The 17,859-nt window shown below is 29.0% G+C and overlaps 1 protein-coding gene across 1 annotated transcript in view; it reads left to right on the plus strand.

Moving 5' to 3' along the window:
- nwk (FCH and double SH3 domains nervous wreck) overlaps positions 1 to 17,859 on the plus strand; it is a 421,122-nt gene that overhangs the window by 390,888 nt on the left and 12,375 nt on the right. Inside the window, exons 16-17 of the mRNA XM_075374151.1 lie at positions 11,869 to 12,172; positions 14,857 to 15,092. Of these exons, the coding sequence (XP_075230266.1) occupies positions 11,869 to 12,172; positions 14,857 to 15,092 (540 nt within the window). The remainder of the gene's footprint in view (positions 1 to 11,868; positions 12,173 to 14,856; positions 15,093 to 17,859) is intronic.

Genomic DNA, 17,859 nt, shown 5'->3' on the forward strand with positions numbered 1-17,859 from the left:
TATCATTTTTTGAAAAAAAAAGTTACATAACCTGAACATTGAACACTTTGACAACATTGAGTTTTTGACATCCTTGACATATGACAAGTTATAAGCTTTGAAAGACACAAAATTTCTTTCTTTCTTTTCTATTTTTTTTTTAAAGAAGGAGTCAAGGAACATCCAAGTACTGGGCAGGCAACATGGTTCAAACGTTCAATAACATAATGTTTTTACTGTCTGCTAGAAACAATAAACTTTGAAAAATAAGAGATTGAATATCCCAAGCTTTCATTGTTAAATTAAAGGGAACTAAAGGCCATTGGAGGGCGAGAAGGGTTTAAACACTTGAACATTATTATTTTTAAAATTTTTGGAAGGTGAACACATTTAAAAAAAAAGATTTCTTCTGTTATCTCAATTTTTAATTAAGAGACCAAGCCTAATAACACATAAGGGGGCAAATGCTCAAAACCTCTACTTTATCTATTTGTTCTAAAGGTGGAACATATTTTTAAAAATATCTCCCTACTTAAATCTTCTTCATAAATAGTGGCAAAGTAGGAGACAGAAACATTGGGGAGCAAAGAGGTCAGAACTTCATTGCAATACATTTTTTCTAAAGGCAAAATATGCTTTGAAAAAATAAGCTTGATTATCTTTATAATTAAATTTTATTTATCTGAGGGCTGAGGGGCCTGAGTCTTCTGAAGTGTAAAACTACTGCTAAACTTCTATATGGTTTTGACAATTTTCTGAAGGTAAACCAAATGTTCAAAAAAAAAAGTTCAACTAATACAAATTTTCATTTTTAGCTAATTAAGATGGTTGGGAAAAATTTGTAGGGGTAAGGATACTGAATATCTTCTCTATTGTATGGTATTTTTATTTTATGTGATGTAAAATATATTTTGAAAAAGAAAATTTGAGGAATGCAGTATTTCAAACTTTTATGTAAGTAAATCAGAGGGATTTAAGGGAAGGTTACAGGAATTCAAAACTTTTTAAGCTATACTGATTGGAAGTACTTCTGTTCCTGTAGAAATCAGATATCAAAGGTTAGTGGATATCTGATTAAACTGTTTTCTCACAATTAGAGTTTATTTTGCCTGTTGTATTACAGGTTTTAATCATATCACAATGAAAGGGTACCCTTTTCAATGAATATGAGGAGTAATTTTGGGGGTCATGAAATGACTAAATATCCTACTGAGAAAGAAGAAAGTTCTAAACAGTGAAGGAATCTCTTAAACTGGCACAATTTTTCAGATTATTCTGACAAAAAAAAAATGTGTCTTTATTTTCTAGTACTGAAGTACAGATTCAAGATCCAACATTTGAAAAAACAAACCCTGGTTAGCTGACATATTATCTGTTAGGATGAAAATGAATGTGTTGAGAACTCTGTGATGGAGCTGTGGTGTGGGCATTGACCTTGCTCCTGTAAGCGTACCTGAACAAAGAGAGATAGGAAATGTTTCCATTAGAAGCTTATTAAATTTGTGAATCTGTTTCTTGGTTTTTGAGTAAATCAAGATGACTTTGGGTAAATTGAATTACAGGACAAAATTGATGTTTTTGTGATCAACACTTGTTTTGCTAGTATAAGAGCAATATTTTTTGTGTTTAAAAGACTCAATCAAGTATGATCTGAGTGCAAAGTTTAACTGAAGTTAGATACGGGAAGAGATTTTGTGTGAAACCTTCAATGTAAGAAGAAATTGCAGGGATCACGCTTCCGCAAATCAGTCTAATTGTTAGCTGAGGGTTGTAAGTTACAGTAGATGGTTGTACTTGGAGGAAGACATACAAAGGCAATAAACACTGCGTAAATACACTAATGGAAATGTGCCTAGACATTTGCATTGGTGACATTCTGACAGAGGCCAAACTGATAACTGCGATGTCTTTTCAGGTTTACAGGTCTAAAAGACAACCTCCGGTACAGCCCATCAGGGCTAGGGACGGAGGGAGTGGTGTGGCAACCAGGATAGTAACAAAGTGGATGTCTTTCCCTATCGTGGTCAGGATTTGAAAAACAAATTATAATTTATACATTGTCAGTCAATGAATTTGGAATAAGATGCAGTGATATGCGTAAGAAATCAAAGGGTTAGCATTAGCATCGTCTAAATTTTGTTTTAATTTTCAGAAAAAAGACTGAGAAAATGTTGGAACTTTATCTTATTTGCTGCTTTCTAGCATTTTCGCACCAAACTAATGTCTCACTTCAATTAAAACTGATTAAAAATAGATCTGAAACTAAAGGTCATGTTTTATCTATGAACTGAATAATTGTTTATTTGCAATTATGTCATATAAATAAGTAATCTCTTGAAAATCAATTGGTTAGTTGAATTTCAACAGTCATTTATTTCCTGTAAATATTGTTAAAAATACACAGTTCATTTTTGTAATCTTGAAAAAGGATATCCATCAGCATACATAACTGTTTTAGGTATAGAACTACATGCAATAAATACAGTCTGAATTTTATAAATAATTAAATTATATTTTTTACATCACCTAATATACTGAAAATATTAGTTAAATATTAAAAATTAGTTAATATTAGAAAATATAGTTTTCCATCTGTCTCTGCACAAAATAATTTTTTGCAGGCTTATATCATTGAAACAAAATATATCTAAAAGTGGATAGTTTCTCGATTCCTAATACCAACTTGCTAATTACTTTCCTATTGTCACATTTGAGAATTATAATTTACATTGTAAAATGTACAAAACAGTTTTTTAATTCTCTGTTATCTAACAATTTCCCTTCCAAAATAATATTCCATGCATATATCAAATTTGTATAAAAAATAAAGAAAAGAAATTTCAATGTGGATATGAATTCTCTTTATTTCAAATGTCAATTGATTGGTTAGCAATCTCATACTACATCACATACATGAATGATAATTTCTTAAAACTTGATTGTCTGATTTAATCCAAAAAGAATTTGCGAAAGGATGGTTTTTTTTTTGCAATTAGTAAAATAAAAGGCAAGGTATTACAGCATCGTTTTTACAAACAATTTGTAATTTTCTATCACGTTCCATCCCAAAATAATGTTTTCATAAAGATTTTACATTGGAATAAAAAATACATTAACAAAATTCAAATCAGGATATAGAAGTATAACTCATTGAATCTGAATGCCATTTACCTAATAGTCGCCGTACTGGAATCTGTATTATGAACACTACTCGCCAAAATTTCACCATAACCTATCATCTTCAATCATATACATTAAATTGATTAAATATTATATAATATGTATATGTAGTGGTGAATTAGTATTAATTTATTGAGAATTTTTTTACTACTTACCTAAATTACTGAAAAATCTACAAATCTTTTTAATTCTTGTTTTTTATTGTTCCTCATCAAAATAACGTTTCCACGCTAATACATTTGTGTTGTGTGTTTGTGGTTCGACAAGGATATTGAGAGACTACAACACGCAAAAATTTCTTATAAATACAATTTATTACCCTAAAGAGAATAAATAATAATAATAAAAATAAGGACAATACGTATATATAATATACAATATAGTAATTAAAATAAAAAGGACCAGATTTGTTGAATGAGAGCTAAATTATAAAATCAGAAACAGTCAATTTACTAAATACGTTACAATGACTTCTAGAACCTAATATTGCATTATTTTCTAGAAAAGTCTAAAGTTCATACAATTCAATTTTTGCATGTATTATTACATTTATTGTTTATAAAATAACTACCCTACACTTTATGAATGAATATAATACTGTCATTTTCGCTACTGTTTACTAATAACTCACCGAACATCTTACTGCATTCACCCTGCATTGGACAAGTACTCCTCTGTCCACGCTGGAATACTCGAGACGTACGCTTCACTCGTTTCTTCCACACATTTGCTGATATTGCCGTGATCACAACTGTGCTGAACTTGGGCTTGCAAAACTACTCGCGGTTATTGATTATCACAACTGTGCCTTGCAGAACTACTCCCTGGCTGCTGGTCCTCGGCCGTATTTATATTTCCTGGCCTGTAGAACCATTACCATTACAATTATTGAAGTGTAATAATTTTCAATGTCTGCACTCTTATGATTTTCTATAAATTATTTTCCCGGTCTGGAAATCCTTCTGGCCGAACAAGAGCTTTTGGAGGTGCTATTGTCTGTATTACAAAGAATAGATTGTTAAACAGACCTGTTACTCTGAGAAAAGAATCCCTTTTAGTTTCATCTGACTTTATCTTTTCAGTATTGTTTTCTCCTTCTTTCTTCTTGACTGTAAGAAATCCATTACTTGGGTCCACTATAATGGTTCTGTTACATTTGGAAGAAAATTCAAGAAGAAATGTAAATATAGACACCTAGCCTTTTGAATATGAACATGGTTGACCACAAATTGAAGTTAAATTATAAAATATTTTTAGTATTATGTGACATGAGAATTATCATTTAACTCTGTACAAAATTCAGATTTTCTACTTTATTTATGTCTGAATTCTTTACCTAATACCTAAAACAGTTCTCAAGCTAATACACCTGTGCAGACAGGAAAAGGATATTCCTTTTCAAAATTGTAAAAATGAATCAGATTTTAACAATGTTTAAAGAAAATAAGTGGCTATGGTAAAATTAACTTTAATGATTAAGTTACAAATATAACTTTAATATGAACTATCATTTTGTGGGACTTTTTACAGATACAAGAATTTTCAAAGGATTTACTTTTTCAAACTTTTACAGATCAAGAAAATACTACTTTAACTCAGTTATTTCCTCCTATATCACGATCTAATGATTTTTATTGATCTGCATTGCTATTTCATTTCTAAATACTGTGCTCATGAAGATTTGGTAACTGTATAAAAAAATCTAAAGAAAGAAAAAACAGATATCCAGACTCACAAGCATGAATGTCAAATGGCTGGTTACTTACATTACAACCATGAATAATAATAATTTATTAAAATATGTTATAAAATTTAGTAATTTAATATATTTACTTAAACAGTAGGACACATTTGCATTAACAGAACTAAATAAATAATGCTAATAGGCATAATGCCATAAATTATGCTAGCAGGTACAATCTTAACCAATAAAATATAATCAAGTATTTGCAATGAAGCTTGATTTTATCAATGAAACATAAAGTAACTTGAACATATGATTAAAGTAAATAAATTTATATATATGAGGAATTTTTTTGGTAATTTTTCATTTTTACAATAATAATATAATTTAAAAAATTATTATATCATGTTTAGAAAATGTTTTGAATACAACACAAATTACTATTTTTATGTTTGCAATTGATAGCAACGAAAATTGTTTATGTCAACCTTTTTTTAAGACAAACCAAATTTTTTAAATATAATTTTTGAAGTCACATCATAACTTACTGAAGCACCTTTAGTAATTAGTGTTGCTGGTTCCAGGCTGTAGGTAGTCTTTTTCATTTTATTATATATATCATAAATACTAAATATATACGAGGATTGTCTGAAAAGTTTTCAGCATCAATATGAAGATGGCAGCACTTGTCAGAAAACGTTAGGGAATGCTTTCCCTTTCAACGCACATGCGTTGAAAGGTACTCACTAAAATTTCAGCCATTTTGGACGCTCAGTTATTGTTTGATAATTGTTTGAGTAAGTCATTGTGAGTGTTCTTGTGAAAATGGAAAAAATAGAATATCGTGCCGTTATTAACTACTTGCATTTGAAAGGCAATATGCGTATTAAAATTAAAACATTGGACGTTGTTTACGGGGACTCTGTCTCATCATTTGCCTCTGTGAAATGATAGGCAGCTGAATTTAAACACAAATTCAGTTAATATAAGCCGGTCGTACCAGGATGGTTGATGATGAGCGTTCGGGATAGCCAAAACCTGCAACCACCACATATGAACATACATATAACCTGCAACCACATATCATTGAAAAATTTCACTAAATGGTACTGGACGACCGATGAATTAAGGTTAGAGAGATAGCAGAGGCTACGAGCATATCGAAAGAATGTGTCATATATTAACTGAAGAACTGGATATGTGTAAGCTATCTGCATGTTGGGTGCCATGTTTTCTCACTTTGGACCAAAAATGATTCGATTGAACATTTCCAAGGTCCTACTGGAGCAGTTTAAGCAAAAAGAGTCACATTTTATGTGTTGATTCATTACTGTAGATGAAACAAGGATCCACCACTAACTCCTGAGATGAAACAACAGTCAAAACAGTGAACTGGAAAGAGTGAACCTGCTCCAAAAAAGGCGAAGACGGTTCCATTGGCCAGGAAAGTGATGGCGACTGTTTTTTTGGGATAGTAAAGAATTTTGTTCATCGATTATCTTCAAAAAGGTAAAACAATAACAGGACAGTATTACACATCATTACTTGACAAGCTGAAGACAGAAATTGCAAACCACATTTGAAGAAGAAAGTGCTTTTCCATCAGGACAATGCGCCTACTCACACTTCGACGATTGACATTGGCTAAAATTCATGATTGAACTTTGAACTGGATGACCACTCACCATATTCACCAGATCTGGCCCCAACCGACTTTTCCTTGTTTCCTAACCTTAAAGTCTCATTTTGAGGAAAGAGATTTTCATCAGACGAGGAGTTTATTGCATACATAAACACCTACTTTGTGGAGAATGACACCAGCTACTAATTGGAAGGGTTAAAGAGGTTAGAACATCGCTGGAAAGAGTGTATCAACTTGAAAGGAGACTTTGTTGAAGAATAAAATTATATTTGACAGAAAACATATGTCTTTCTATGTTAGGCACAAATCTTTACAGACAACCCTCGTATATACATATATTTAATATTATATGAAATATAAAACATCAAAAAACAGTAATTGAGTACGTTAAACTTAACATATTCATTTGCAATAACTGGTTTTCGTGGTACCCCACATTTTCAGTTGCTATTAAATTCTATATCTATTACATTAAAACATATTCTTTTAATGATTTGACATTTTATTCAAAATTATTTTCTGTTGTGAAATTTTGAATAATGTTATGCGTGTAAATGTAATTTTGCTGTCCAGTACTGTAATAATTTAATTTTTAAAACATAATATTTTCTTTGATTTATTGTCTTTATGGCCAATTGTTACATCTGTATTTTTATTATGTGTTTTATAAAATCATGTGCATATACACATGGAAAAAGTCTGGTGACACTGCAAGATATCGGACAGATTATATATCATGATTAAACAAAGATTTAGAAATTAACTCCTTGACTCCAAAGCATATCCTGGAGCAGACATTGATAGCGACCATAATTTAGTGATAATGAAATGTAGATTAGGGTTTAAAAAGCTGAAGAAAAGGTGTCAGATGAATCAGTGAAATTTAGAGAAATTTGAGGAAAAAGAGGTAAAGTAGATTTCTAAGGAGGGCATCGCAAGAGGTCTGAGTAAAAACTGAGTAATTACAAAGGAAATTCTTAAATCAACAGAAGCAAACTTAGGTAGAACAAACAGAACTGGTAGAAAACCTAGGATATCAGAGGATATATTGCAGCTGTGGATGAACATAGAAAGTATAAGAATGCTAGTGATGAAGAAGGTAAAAGGAACTATCAACAATAAAGAAATAATATTAACACGAAGTTCAGATTAGCAAAAGAAGAGTGGATTAAAGAAAAGTGTTCAGAAGTGGAAAGAGAAATGAAAATTGGTAAAATAGATGGAGCATACAGGATAATTAAGGAGAATTTTGTGGTACATAAGTTAAATCTAATAATGTGTTAAATAAAGATGGTACACTGATCTATAACACAAAAGAAAAGGTTGATAGGTGGGCAGCATATACTGAAGAGTTGTACGGAGGAAATGAATTAGAAACTGGTGTTATAGAAGAAGAAGAAGAGAAAGTCAAAGAGGATGAAAAGGGAGATACAATACTGAGGTCTGAATTTAATAGAGCACTAAAAGATTTGAATGGCAGAAAGGCTCCTGGGATAGGCGGGATACCTGTAGAATTACTGCGCAGGGCATGTGAGGAAGCAATAGATAGATTATACAAACCGGTGTGTAATATTTACGAAAAAGGGAAAGTTTCATTAGACTTCAAAAAGATTGTTATTGTCATGATAAAAGAAAACACAAGCAGATAAATGTGAAGAATACAGAACAATTAGCTTAACTACTCATGCATAAAAAATCTTAACTAGAACTCTGTAATTGAGAGGAGAGTGGAAGAAGTGTTAGGAGAAGACCAGTTTGGTTTCATAAAAAGTATAGGGACAAGGAAAGTAATTTTAGGGCTCAGATTAATAGTGGAAGAAAGATTAAAGAAAAACAAACCAACATACTTGGGATTTATAGAATTATATATTTTTTTAATATTTTTTATTTATAGACAACTGACTTAAAAGTTTGGAATTTTAAATAATTCAATAAATTTCAGTGTCCTAAAACTCATTTTCTTTGACCATTATACAAAAATCAAAAATGATGTAAATTACCCCGTTCCTTTTTTTTAATTTTGCCCAAATTTTAATACTATCATTGATCCTTACACAGAAGTTTTTGGAGCCATTTTCTTAGAATTGAGACAGTCTGGAGATATTAATCAAAATACAGAACACGTGTACGTACATACATCTTCTGGAAATTTCTATCACTTTTTTGTGTTTATTGGACAAAGGAGGGAGTCTTAAAATGTTGACAAGAAAAATCTGAGGAGATTATTTATGTTGGTGTATTGTGGTCAGTTTTTATTTTTAAAACATTAATTATTTAACAAGTGAGATCTGATATTCAGAAAATTATTATTTGTAAATAGCAATTACAGTATTTTGTTTTTAAAAAAGAAGCAGTTATTCTGTTATAACTGTTGAGAAGAATTTGTTTCATTATTGTTATGAAATCAACACCCTTCTAGAGTTTTTTAATTTGTACATTGTTTTCTCAAACTTTTTGTTTGGTGTATAAATATTTTGCACTTTTGCTTATACTTATTTTTATCTGTATTTATTTTGTGCAGGAATGTGACAATGAATGTACTGTAATGTTAGTTTGTAAGTGTTAGGTATTTTGTAGTATAGAATTTACTTATGTCCTCCAGGTGACATGGATGTGTTAGTTATACTTCTAAAAGCAAATAATACTTTATGTGAAGTGGTTGTGAATGAGGTGACTGTTATTGTTGATACTCTGTATATTTAGAAATTGTACTTTTTTGATTGGTTTTGTGATGATAAAATAAATAAAAAAATATTTTTTTGTGTTAGTTCAGCAATTAAATTTAATTTGTAATATAATTTGTTTACAAAATATTTCCCTGTATTTGAATTTTTTATGTCTATAACAGAGGTTTGGAATTTGCAGGTTGAATCTTGTATAAGTGCTGTAATACTATGTGAATTAATCTTATGTTCACTGTTTAATATGTTGATGTTAATGATGATTGTTGTGTTACTTTTTATCAGATCTGACTAGTGTGAATTTAATTGGGTGCTATTTTATTTTTGGGTGTTTATGTAGTTGTATGAATCGATTATTTTTTATGTTGTACAAAATAGGTCATCTTATATTTCAGCATCGATATTTTGTATGAGCAGTTCTGAATCAAGGGCAATTATTATAAAAGTTTATTATTTTGTTATGTAATATAAGTTACATTCAAGTCTTTTGTTTATTAGATTCATTTTATCATTTATGAACAACATGATTATTAAATTTCTATTATTTTTTTTTTTAATTGTTTAGCAAACATAAATGGTATGTTTGTGTTTCCAGTTGTTTGTTAGTTTTTTCATAATTATAACACAAAAACATTCAGTAGAAATGTATATTAAATAAACAGAAACAATTCAAATCTAACACAAATTTCAATCATAATCTAAATATATTTTTGTCTAATTGAAAAACCTCCCAGCAATAACACCAGCTTAAGACAGGGAAGAACAGCAGGACAGGTCAATGGAAGGAATTACATACAGGATTGATTGAAAGAGTGGTAATTTGTGATTTTTTTTGTCTTCAGTCATTTGACTGGTTTGATGCAGTTCTCTAAGATTCCCTATCTAGTGCTAGTCATTTCATTTCGGTATACCCCCTACATCCTACATCCCTAGCAATTTGTTTTACATACTCCAAATGTTGCCTGCCTGCACAATCTTTTCCTTCTACCTGTTCCTCCAATATTAAAGCGACTATTCCAGGATGCCTTAATATGTGGCCTATAAGTCTGTCTGTTCTTTTAACCAAATTTCTCCAAATGCTTCTTTTTTCATCTATTTGCCGCAACACCTCTTCATTTGTCACTTTATCCATCCATTTGATTTTTAACATTCTCCTACAGCACCACATCTCAAAAGCTTCTAATCTTTTCTTTTCAGGTACTCCGATCGTCCAAGTTTCACTTCCATATAAAGCTATGCTCCAAACATATACTTTCAAAAATCTTTTCTGACATTTAAATTAATTTTTGATGTAAACAAATTATATTTCTGACTGAAGGCTCGTTTCGCCTGCGCTATTCGGCATTTTATATCGCTCCAGCTTCTTCCATCTTTAGTAATTCTACTTCCCAAATAACAAAATTCTTCTACCTCCATAATCTTTTCTCTTCCTATTTTTACATTCAGTGGTCCATCTTCATTATTTCTACTACATTTCATTACTTTTGTTTTGTTCTTGTTTATTTTCATGCTGTAGTTCTTACGTAGGACTTCTTCCATGCCATTCATTGTCCTTCCAAATCCTTTTTACTCTCAGCTATTATTACTATATCATCAGCAAATCGTAGCATCTTTATCTTTTCACCTTTTACTGTTACTCTGGATCTAAATTGTTCTTTAACATCATTAACAGCAAGTTCTATGTAAAGATGAAAAAGTAACGGGGATAGGGAACATCCTTGTCAGACTCCCTTTCTTATTACGGCTACTTTCTTATGTTCTTCGATTATTACTGTTGCTGTTTGGTTCCTGTAAATGTTAGCAATTGTTCTTCTATATCTGTATTTGAACCCTAATTTTTTTTAAATGTTGAACATTTTATTGCAGTCTATGTTATCGAATGTCTTTTCTATGCCAAGTTTGTTGGTTTGTTTTTCTTTAATCTTCCTTCTACTATTAATCTGAGCTCTAAAATTGCTTCCCTTGTCCCTATACTTTTCCTGAAACCAAATTGGTCTTTTCCTAACACTTTTTTCACTCTCCTCTCAATTCTTCTGTACAGAATTCTAGTTAAGATTTTTGATGTATGGCTAGTTAAGCTAATTGTTCTATATTCTTCACATTTATCTGCTTCTGCTTTCTTTGGTATCATGACTATAATACTTTTTTTGAAGTCTGGAGAACTTCCTCTTTTTCATAATACTATACAATAATTAGATTTGTGATAAGCAATATAAAATTCTATATTGAATAAATTTGGTTTGGTTTCTCATTTAAAAAAGTATATTAACAGATATATTTTTAAAAGACACACACACACACACACACACACACACATTCACACACACACACACACATAAATATATATATATATATATATATTATATTCTTATAAATTATATTTTTTCTCACCTACATTTTCGTTTTGAAGTTAACTTTTTAAGTTAATTATGCAATTACAGAAATCATGATGCCTCCAAATTCATACTTAATATTCTCACGAAAATTTATTTTTATATTAACTTTGTAAATGATTAAAGAAACCCCTTAAGTTAATAATTGTGTTTTATCTTTCAAATTAAAAAATATATAAATAAAAAAATATTAAAATGAGATGTTTTGTTGTCTGTACGAAACTACCAATGAATACACTTAATTAATATTAATAATTATAAAATAATTATTTATCATAAACTGATATTATAAAAATTTGTAATGTCTAGGCACAAAATCCAGATGAATTAAGTATAGTAGAAAATGAGCAATTAGAAGTAGTAGGAGAAGGTGATGGTGATGGCTGGTTAAGAGCGAGAAATTATCGCGGTGAAGAAGGTTATGTTCCACATAATTATCTAGATATAGATCAAGATCAACAAGAAATAATACCAGGAGGAACTTCTTCATATCAACTAACTTCTCAGATATCTTTTTCATCTGTTGATTATACTGTTGATGAAGTTGAAGAACCATCTGAACAGTCTGTTCAACAAGATACTGTTCGTGAAGTACATAAACCGCAACAACTAGGTAAATATTAAACATTGCACTAAATAATAAAATATTCTTTTAATTATAGTACCTTAATTAAGTATACTTTCATTATAGGGATTCAATTGTAAAATTATCTCAGGAAGTTAGCCTAAGACTAGACAAGTGCTATGTTAAGATTTATGACCAGATATACGGTAAAGTAACACAAACTCAAATATAAAATTACTCTCAACAATATTGTAGATGTTATCCACTTGAACAGATTTAAAATTTAATTTAACTGTAAGAATAAAGTTAAAAATAAATTTTATTTTTTCATCTAACTATTTAGTCTATATTAAAAAATGTAGAGAATATATAACATTGATTTGTTAAAGTGAAAAAAAAATATGGAAAGATTGCAGAAATTCAATTCTGTGCTAAGGTTCTTCCTAAAAATATTAAAATATTTAGAAAGTAGTTTTGGTTACTGAAACAAAAATTACTTTTTTTTATTTAACAAGCACATCCAAAAGTAGAAAACTACACTCATGCCTCAGAAAAAAAATGTAAGTTTAAATTTAATAAGTTGTATTGTCCTTATTTCTAAGTGTGAAAATATTATTGAGCCTCATTTTGAGAAGCGATGATAAGCTGAAATAATAAAACGTTAAGAAAATTTATACAACTCTTATTTTTAAGGTGATATAAATGACCTTTATCCTTGTGGTAAGAATTTAAAAATTTTTCATACCTAATATTATTCCCGTTCCAAGAAAAATAAAAACATTTCAAATCAATGAAATAAAACATAAAAAATTAGAAAATAAATAATTACTAGATTTATTATTTTGTAATTTATTACTAAATGAAAGAATAAAATTTGTATTATATCCTATGTCAAATAATCATTATAAATTATCAGCATCAATAAACATTCTAAGTTGATTAAAAAATGGTACCAGGAGATGCATTATTTTTATTTCCTTTTTTTAAGAAACTACTAGCTAACCACTCAATTTCAGCCATTGATGAGAAATGAATTTTTGTAGTATATGAAAAATGCCAAGCTTGACTGCATTTCAAACTCAGAACCTACCTACAGATGAAAAGCAGAGATACTATATCACTCTGCCATGGAGGTCGGTAGAGTGGCAAATATAATAAGTATTATCAATGAAGTTTTAAAACTTCATTTTAAAATGCTTAAAATATTGTCATTATAATAACAGAACACAAAATAAAATTGTTGATTGCATTGGCAATCCTAAAATTACATAAAATTTGCTAATTATACATGATGCAAATAATCCTTGTGCTCAGCTGGTTAGGTTTTCTGTGAATTTTCTTACATAGATTACACATCTCTTTGCATAATAATGGATTTAATTTTTAGAAAATTCCTTTGTTAAGCAATCAAAATCAAAAGCATATTAATGTTACTAACACCATCTCTTTAACAGTAAAACAACAGACTTGAGTTATTTTAAGAGTAAACAGCCTGTACAATATTATATTCATTTTTGTAAAGTTTTGTTCGATTTTTAGTAATTACTATTTGTTTATCAATTGCAATAATGTACATGACATTTTTGATTTGCTGTCAGGCTGACTACACTGACTATTCTGTGTTTTCTTCATTTAGAGAGGACAAGGTATACAGAAATTATTTCCAGAATGGAGTACTATATGGAAACAGTACACCATTTACAGAATGACAGTATGATAGTTTAAATTTAAGTAACATCTGCGAGTAGACAGGCTACTTTAAAAATGACTGGAATTCCTCTTTAATGAAAAGTATTCAGGTAGGACTTCCAAGGATAAAGATGGGGTGGAAACCGCTAATCAAGTGAACCGAAAATACAAATGCGATGAATTAAGCAGTACATTACATTAATTCTACGTTTTCAATAATTCATACGTTGTGACTTCCTGAAAAGTCTGTCATCATTGCGTTTTGTATGAACTGATTGATTATTGTTTACAAACCAAATCTTATGAAAATATAAAAAAGTATCGAAAATCATTACAAAAATACTAGAGATTATCTTCTATTGTGAATAAAATAATCTTTGATACAATATGGATGCGAAACTTTAAAGCTAAGATTAAGTGATAAAGCAATCCATTCTGAAAGAAGAAAATATATCAATGCTTGAATTTATTCCTTGGTTTACAAGGTGGAACAGTTATATAAATTAACCTGGTATCATAACAAGAGAGAGCAAATCTGTCCAGCTTTCTTTCATGTAATGTGAAAATTGCTTACTTTTCTGCTTAGACAGTAAAAACTACTTCATTAAATAGTCATTACAAATTTTTATTGGTAAGTAATAAAATATTGCAACCTTTTCAAAATACAATTTGAAAATGTCAATATCATCCAACAACTAATAATTAATGACTTCACTGACATATAATCATAGGAATAATTCAATTTAACTTACATTTAGCCTTTGAAATTTAACTCTATTTCACATTCTGCGTTTTACAGGCTGCTACTCCCAGAGATACTTAGGTATAATGGGTTCATCAGCTGTAGGAAATGGAGAAATACAAACAAAATATAAAAGAGATGTCAAGCTGATATTAACACAAACACTATTAAAATTATGTAAATGTATTAAATTTGTAACAATTTTTTCTTACTTTATAATTAAAAAAAAAAACTTGTAAGACATATTTTTAAAAATGTGTAATTAAAAGCAGTGTTGTATACAAAATGTCTTGTATTTCAGATCTCTCAAGCGCTGGAAGCACTGAACAATACTGTATAGCATTGTACGACTATGAGGCAACTTGTGAAGATGAAATATCATTTTCAGAAGGACAAGTTTTTAAAATTTTACGGAAAGTTGTTCATGATGATGTTGATGATGGATGGTGGGAAGGACAAATTGGTGATCAAATAGGACTATTTCCTTCTTTGGTTGTTGAAGAATGCCGTGAAAGTGGAGAACCTCTAACCCCATTGGTAAGCTACCAAAATATATGACTTTAATCCATTTTAAAAATAATATTTAACAAATATCACATCCAGTCCTAGCGCATGAAATATAGCCACAAAAAGGCTGTACATTTATTCATTTTGATTATTATTTGTACACTACACACTCTTCTGAATATTGCATACAAGTATTGGTATTTTCCGAATATTACATATAAGTAATGGTATTCACTTAAATATATGCTTGTGTAAGACAATAGCCTACAAAATTTTCTTTTTTCTTTTTTCTGTTTATAAATCAGTCAGTTACATAGTATGTCAAACCTAGTCCATAGAATTTTATTTATAGAATTAATTCATTAGTTCTAATGAATAAAACACTAATATTTAAGTAATACTAATAACTTAGTTCTTCACCCAGAATAATTAAAGAGTGACTAAGCTAAAGTAAATCATCTGTCTAAAATATGTCAGAAGAGACCAGCCAATCATTGACATGAAAAATTAATTTATGTTCAATATATAACACCTGGTCTAAGAATAAAAAAAGAACATAATTATTAATAATATAATTTTCAAATAATAAAAATAATTAAAAACACAATAAATGCTTCATTTGTAACTTTTTTCCTTCAGAAGACATTTGATTATATGAAATTGAATTTTAAACTTTATAATTTTAAAGAACAATTAATTAAATAAATGAATTTTAACAACTTTAAAAGAGCCTGTAATAGAGTATTAAAGGGAGAACAAGTTAAGTTCTAATAAATGTTACCAGAAAAAATAAACGATAAGAAAATAACAAGATAGAAAAAAAACAAGGAGAAAGTAAATTAAAAAAAAAAAAAAAAAAAATATCTAATGAAACTAGCAATATAGTCAATTCCTTAAGATTTTAAATTTGTATTTATTAAACATTTAAAATAAAAGTAAATGTTTGAAATTAAAATAATAATCCAAACAGAATAAAAATAATAAGCTGATAATGTTTTCTTTACTGAAACTAAAAATGGTAATGAAAAAATTGGCTTGTATAAGCTCACTTCAAGAAAGTAAGGTTTTTCATATACGAAAAAAATTTTAATTATGTCTGAATAAAAGCACAATTATTTATCAATAGCTTAGTTCTTACTGACAAGAAATGTTAAAATTCATGGTGTTAAGCTTTTTTTTTTAATTCTACTTTAAACAAATATAAAAGAAAAACAAAAAAAATAAAAATCTGAAATTTCAGGTGCTTAAAGATTATAATTCCATACACATTTGGAATCTCTGGAAGAATAAAAATTTGACCATAGCATTAAAAAACTTTTTTTTTTAATTTTTAATGCAGGGAATTTTTAATGAAAATATCAAGAAAATGATAGAAAAAATATTTAGCATTTTATTAAAATGAATGCACGATTGTCAAAAAATAGCATTAAAAAAGAAGTCTCTTAGCCTATTTTTGTTTAATATTATTTAAAAAAATAATGATACCTAAATGTTACTGACTGTTAATACCCAACTCCCTCAACTGTTAACCATATCCCTCAACTGTTAAAATTGGGAGTGGGGTTTTAAAAGAGGGCTTCTCTATATTATAACCTCCTCAACTATTAAGACAATGACATAAAAAAAATAGAACTAGCATATTTAAATGGTTCTATATAAAAGTATCAAGGATTAACCAACTTTGTTTTAAAAGAAAATGTTAAAATTATAGATAAGATTTAAAAATCATAGATAAAATCTCAGATTAACATAATATAGAAAGAATGGAATTCAAAGTTTCATCACATCAGTAAAATTATTAATAATAAAAGAAATTAAACATAAATTAAACAAAAATGTGTACATAAATAGCACAATCATGGTAACTCTAACAAGCACCACCGTTTATGATTAACGAATAAAAAATGCAAAATATTTTATCAACACCAATATAATAATTACAGTAGCTAAGAAGTTAATATTTACATGAATAGATAAAGTTAAAACTGATCAGTGGATTAGTAGAGCCAATGACAACAAATTATGTCACACAATCCTGATGGATAAAAAAATTTAGATGGGATCTCCAGTTAATTAATCTCCATTTATATTGCTGTCATTGTTATTATAACATAACTGGAAAGAAAACAAATCAAATTTAATGTTGCACAGTTCAGCACAAGAAAATTAAACAGCGTTTATCATAGGTTAATCAAAACAGTTAGATATTCTGCTACTTCAACAATTGCATGATAAAGCATTTTCTTCAAAAAAAAAAAAAGGATCATAAAAATTAACACTTCCTTTTGACATAATACTTGTATAAGTAATAAAGCCATTGAATTTTCATTATGAATAAAATATATTCATATTTTATACTCTAATAATTACTAGAAATCTGCTAATTTAAATAATCAATAATCTGAATAAATCCAGCATTTATATATTTAGATTAGCCCTTCAGGCTGGTCTAGTGGTTAAACTCATTGTTGCACATCAGTTGTTTTATAGATGAGTTCTGAAGTTGGAGGTTCTGAGGTTCATATCCTAAGTTGATTGCTTTATACAGATTTGAATGCTAGACAGTAGATACCGATGAACTTTTGTGGTTGGGGTTCAATTAACCAAACATCTCAGGTATGGTCGGCCTGAGTTTTGTACAAGACTAAACCTCATTTACATATCATACTTATCATCCTCACCTCATTGTGGCATGGGGGTTTGCTTGTTGTTCACAAGTTGAACAGATTGCAATGTATACACTAGGAGTAATAAAAATTTATTCAGATTATTCTAAATATATATAATAAACATAAAT

Source organism: Lycorma delicatula, chromosome 8 (genome assembly GCF_047948215.1).
Source record: "Lycorma delicatula isolate Av1 chromosome 8, ASM4794821v1, whole genome shotgun sequence".
NCBI classification, from domain to species: domain Eukaryota; kingdom Metazoa; phylum Arthropoda; class Insecta; order Hemiptera; family Fulgoridae; genus Lycorma; species Lycorma delicatula.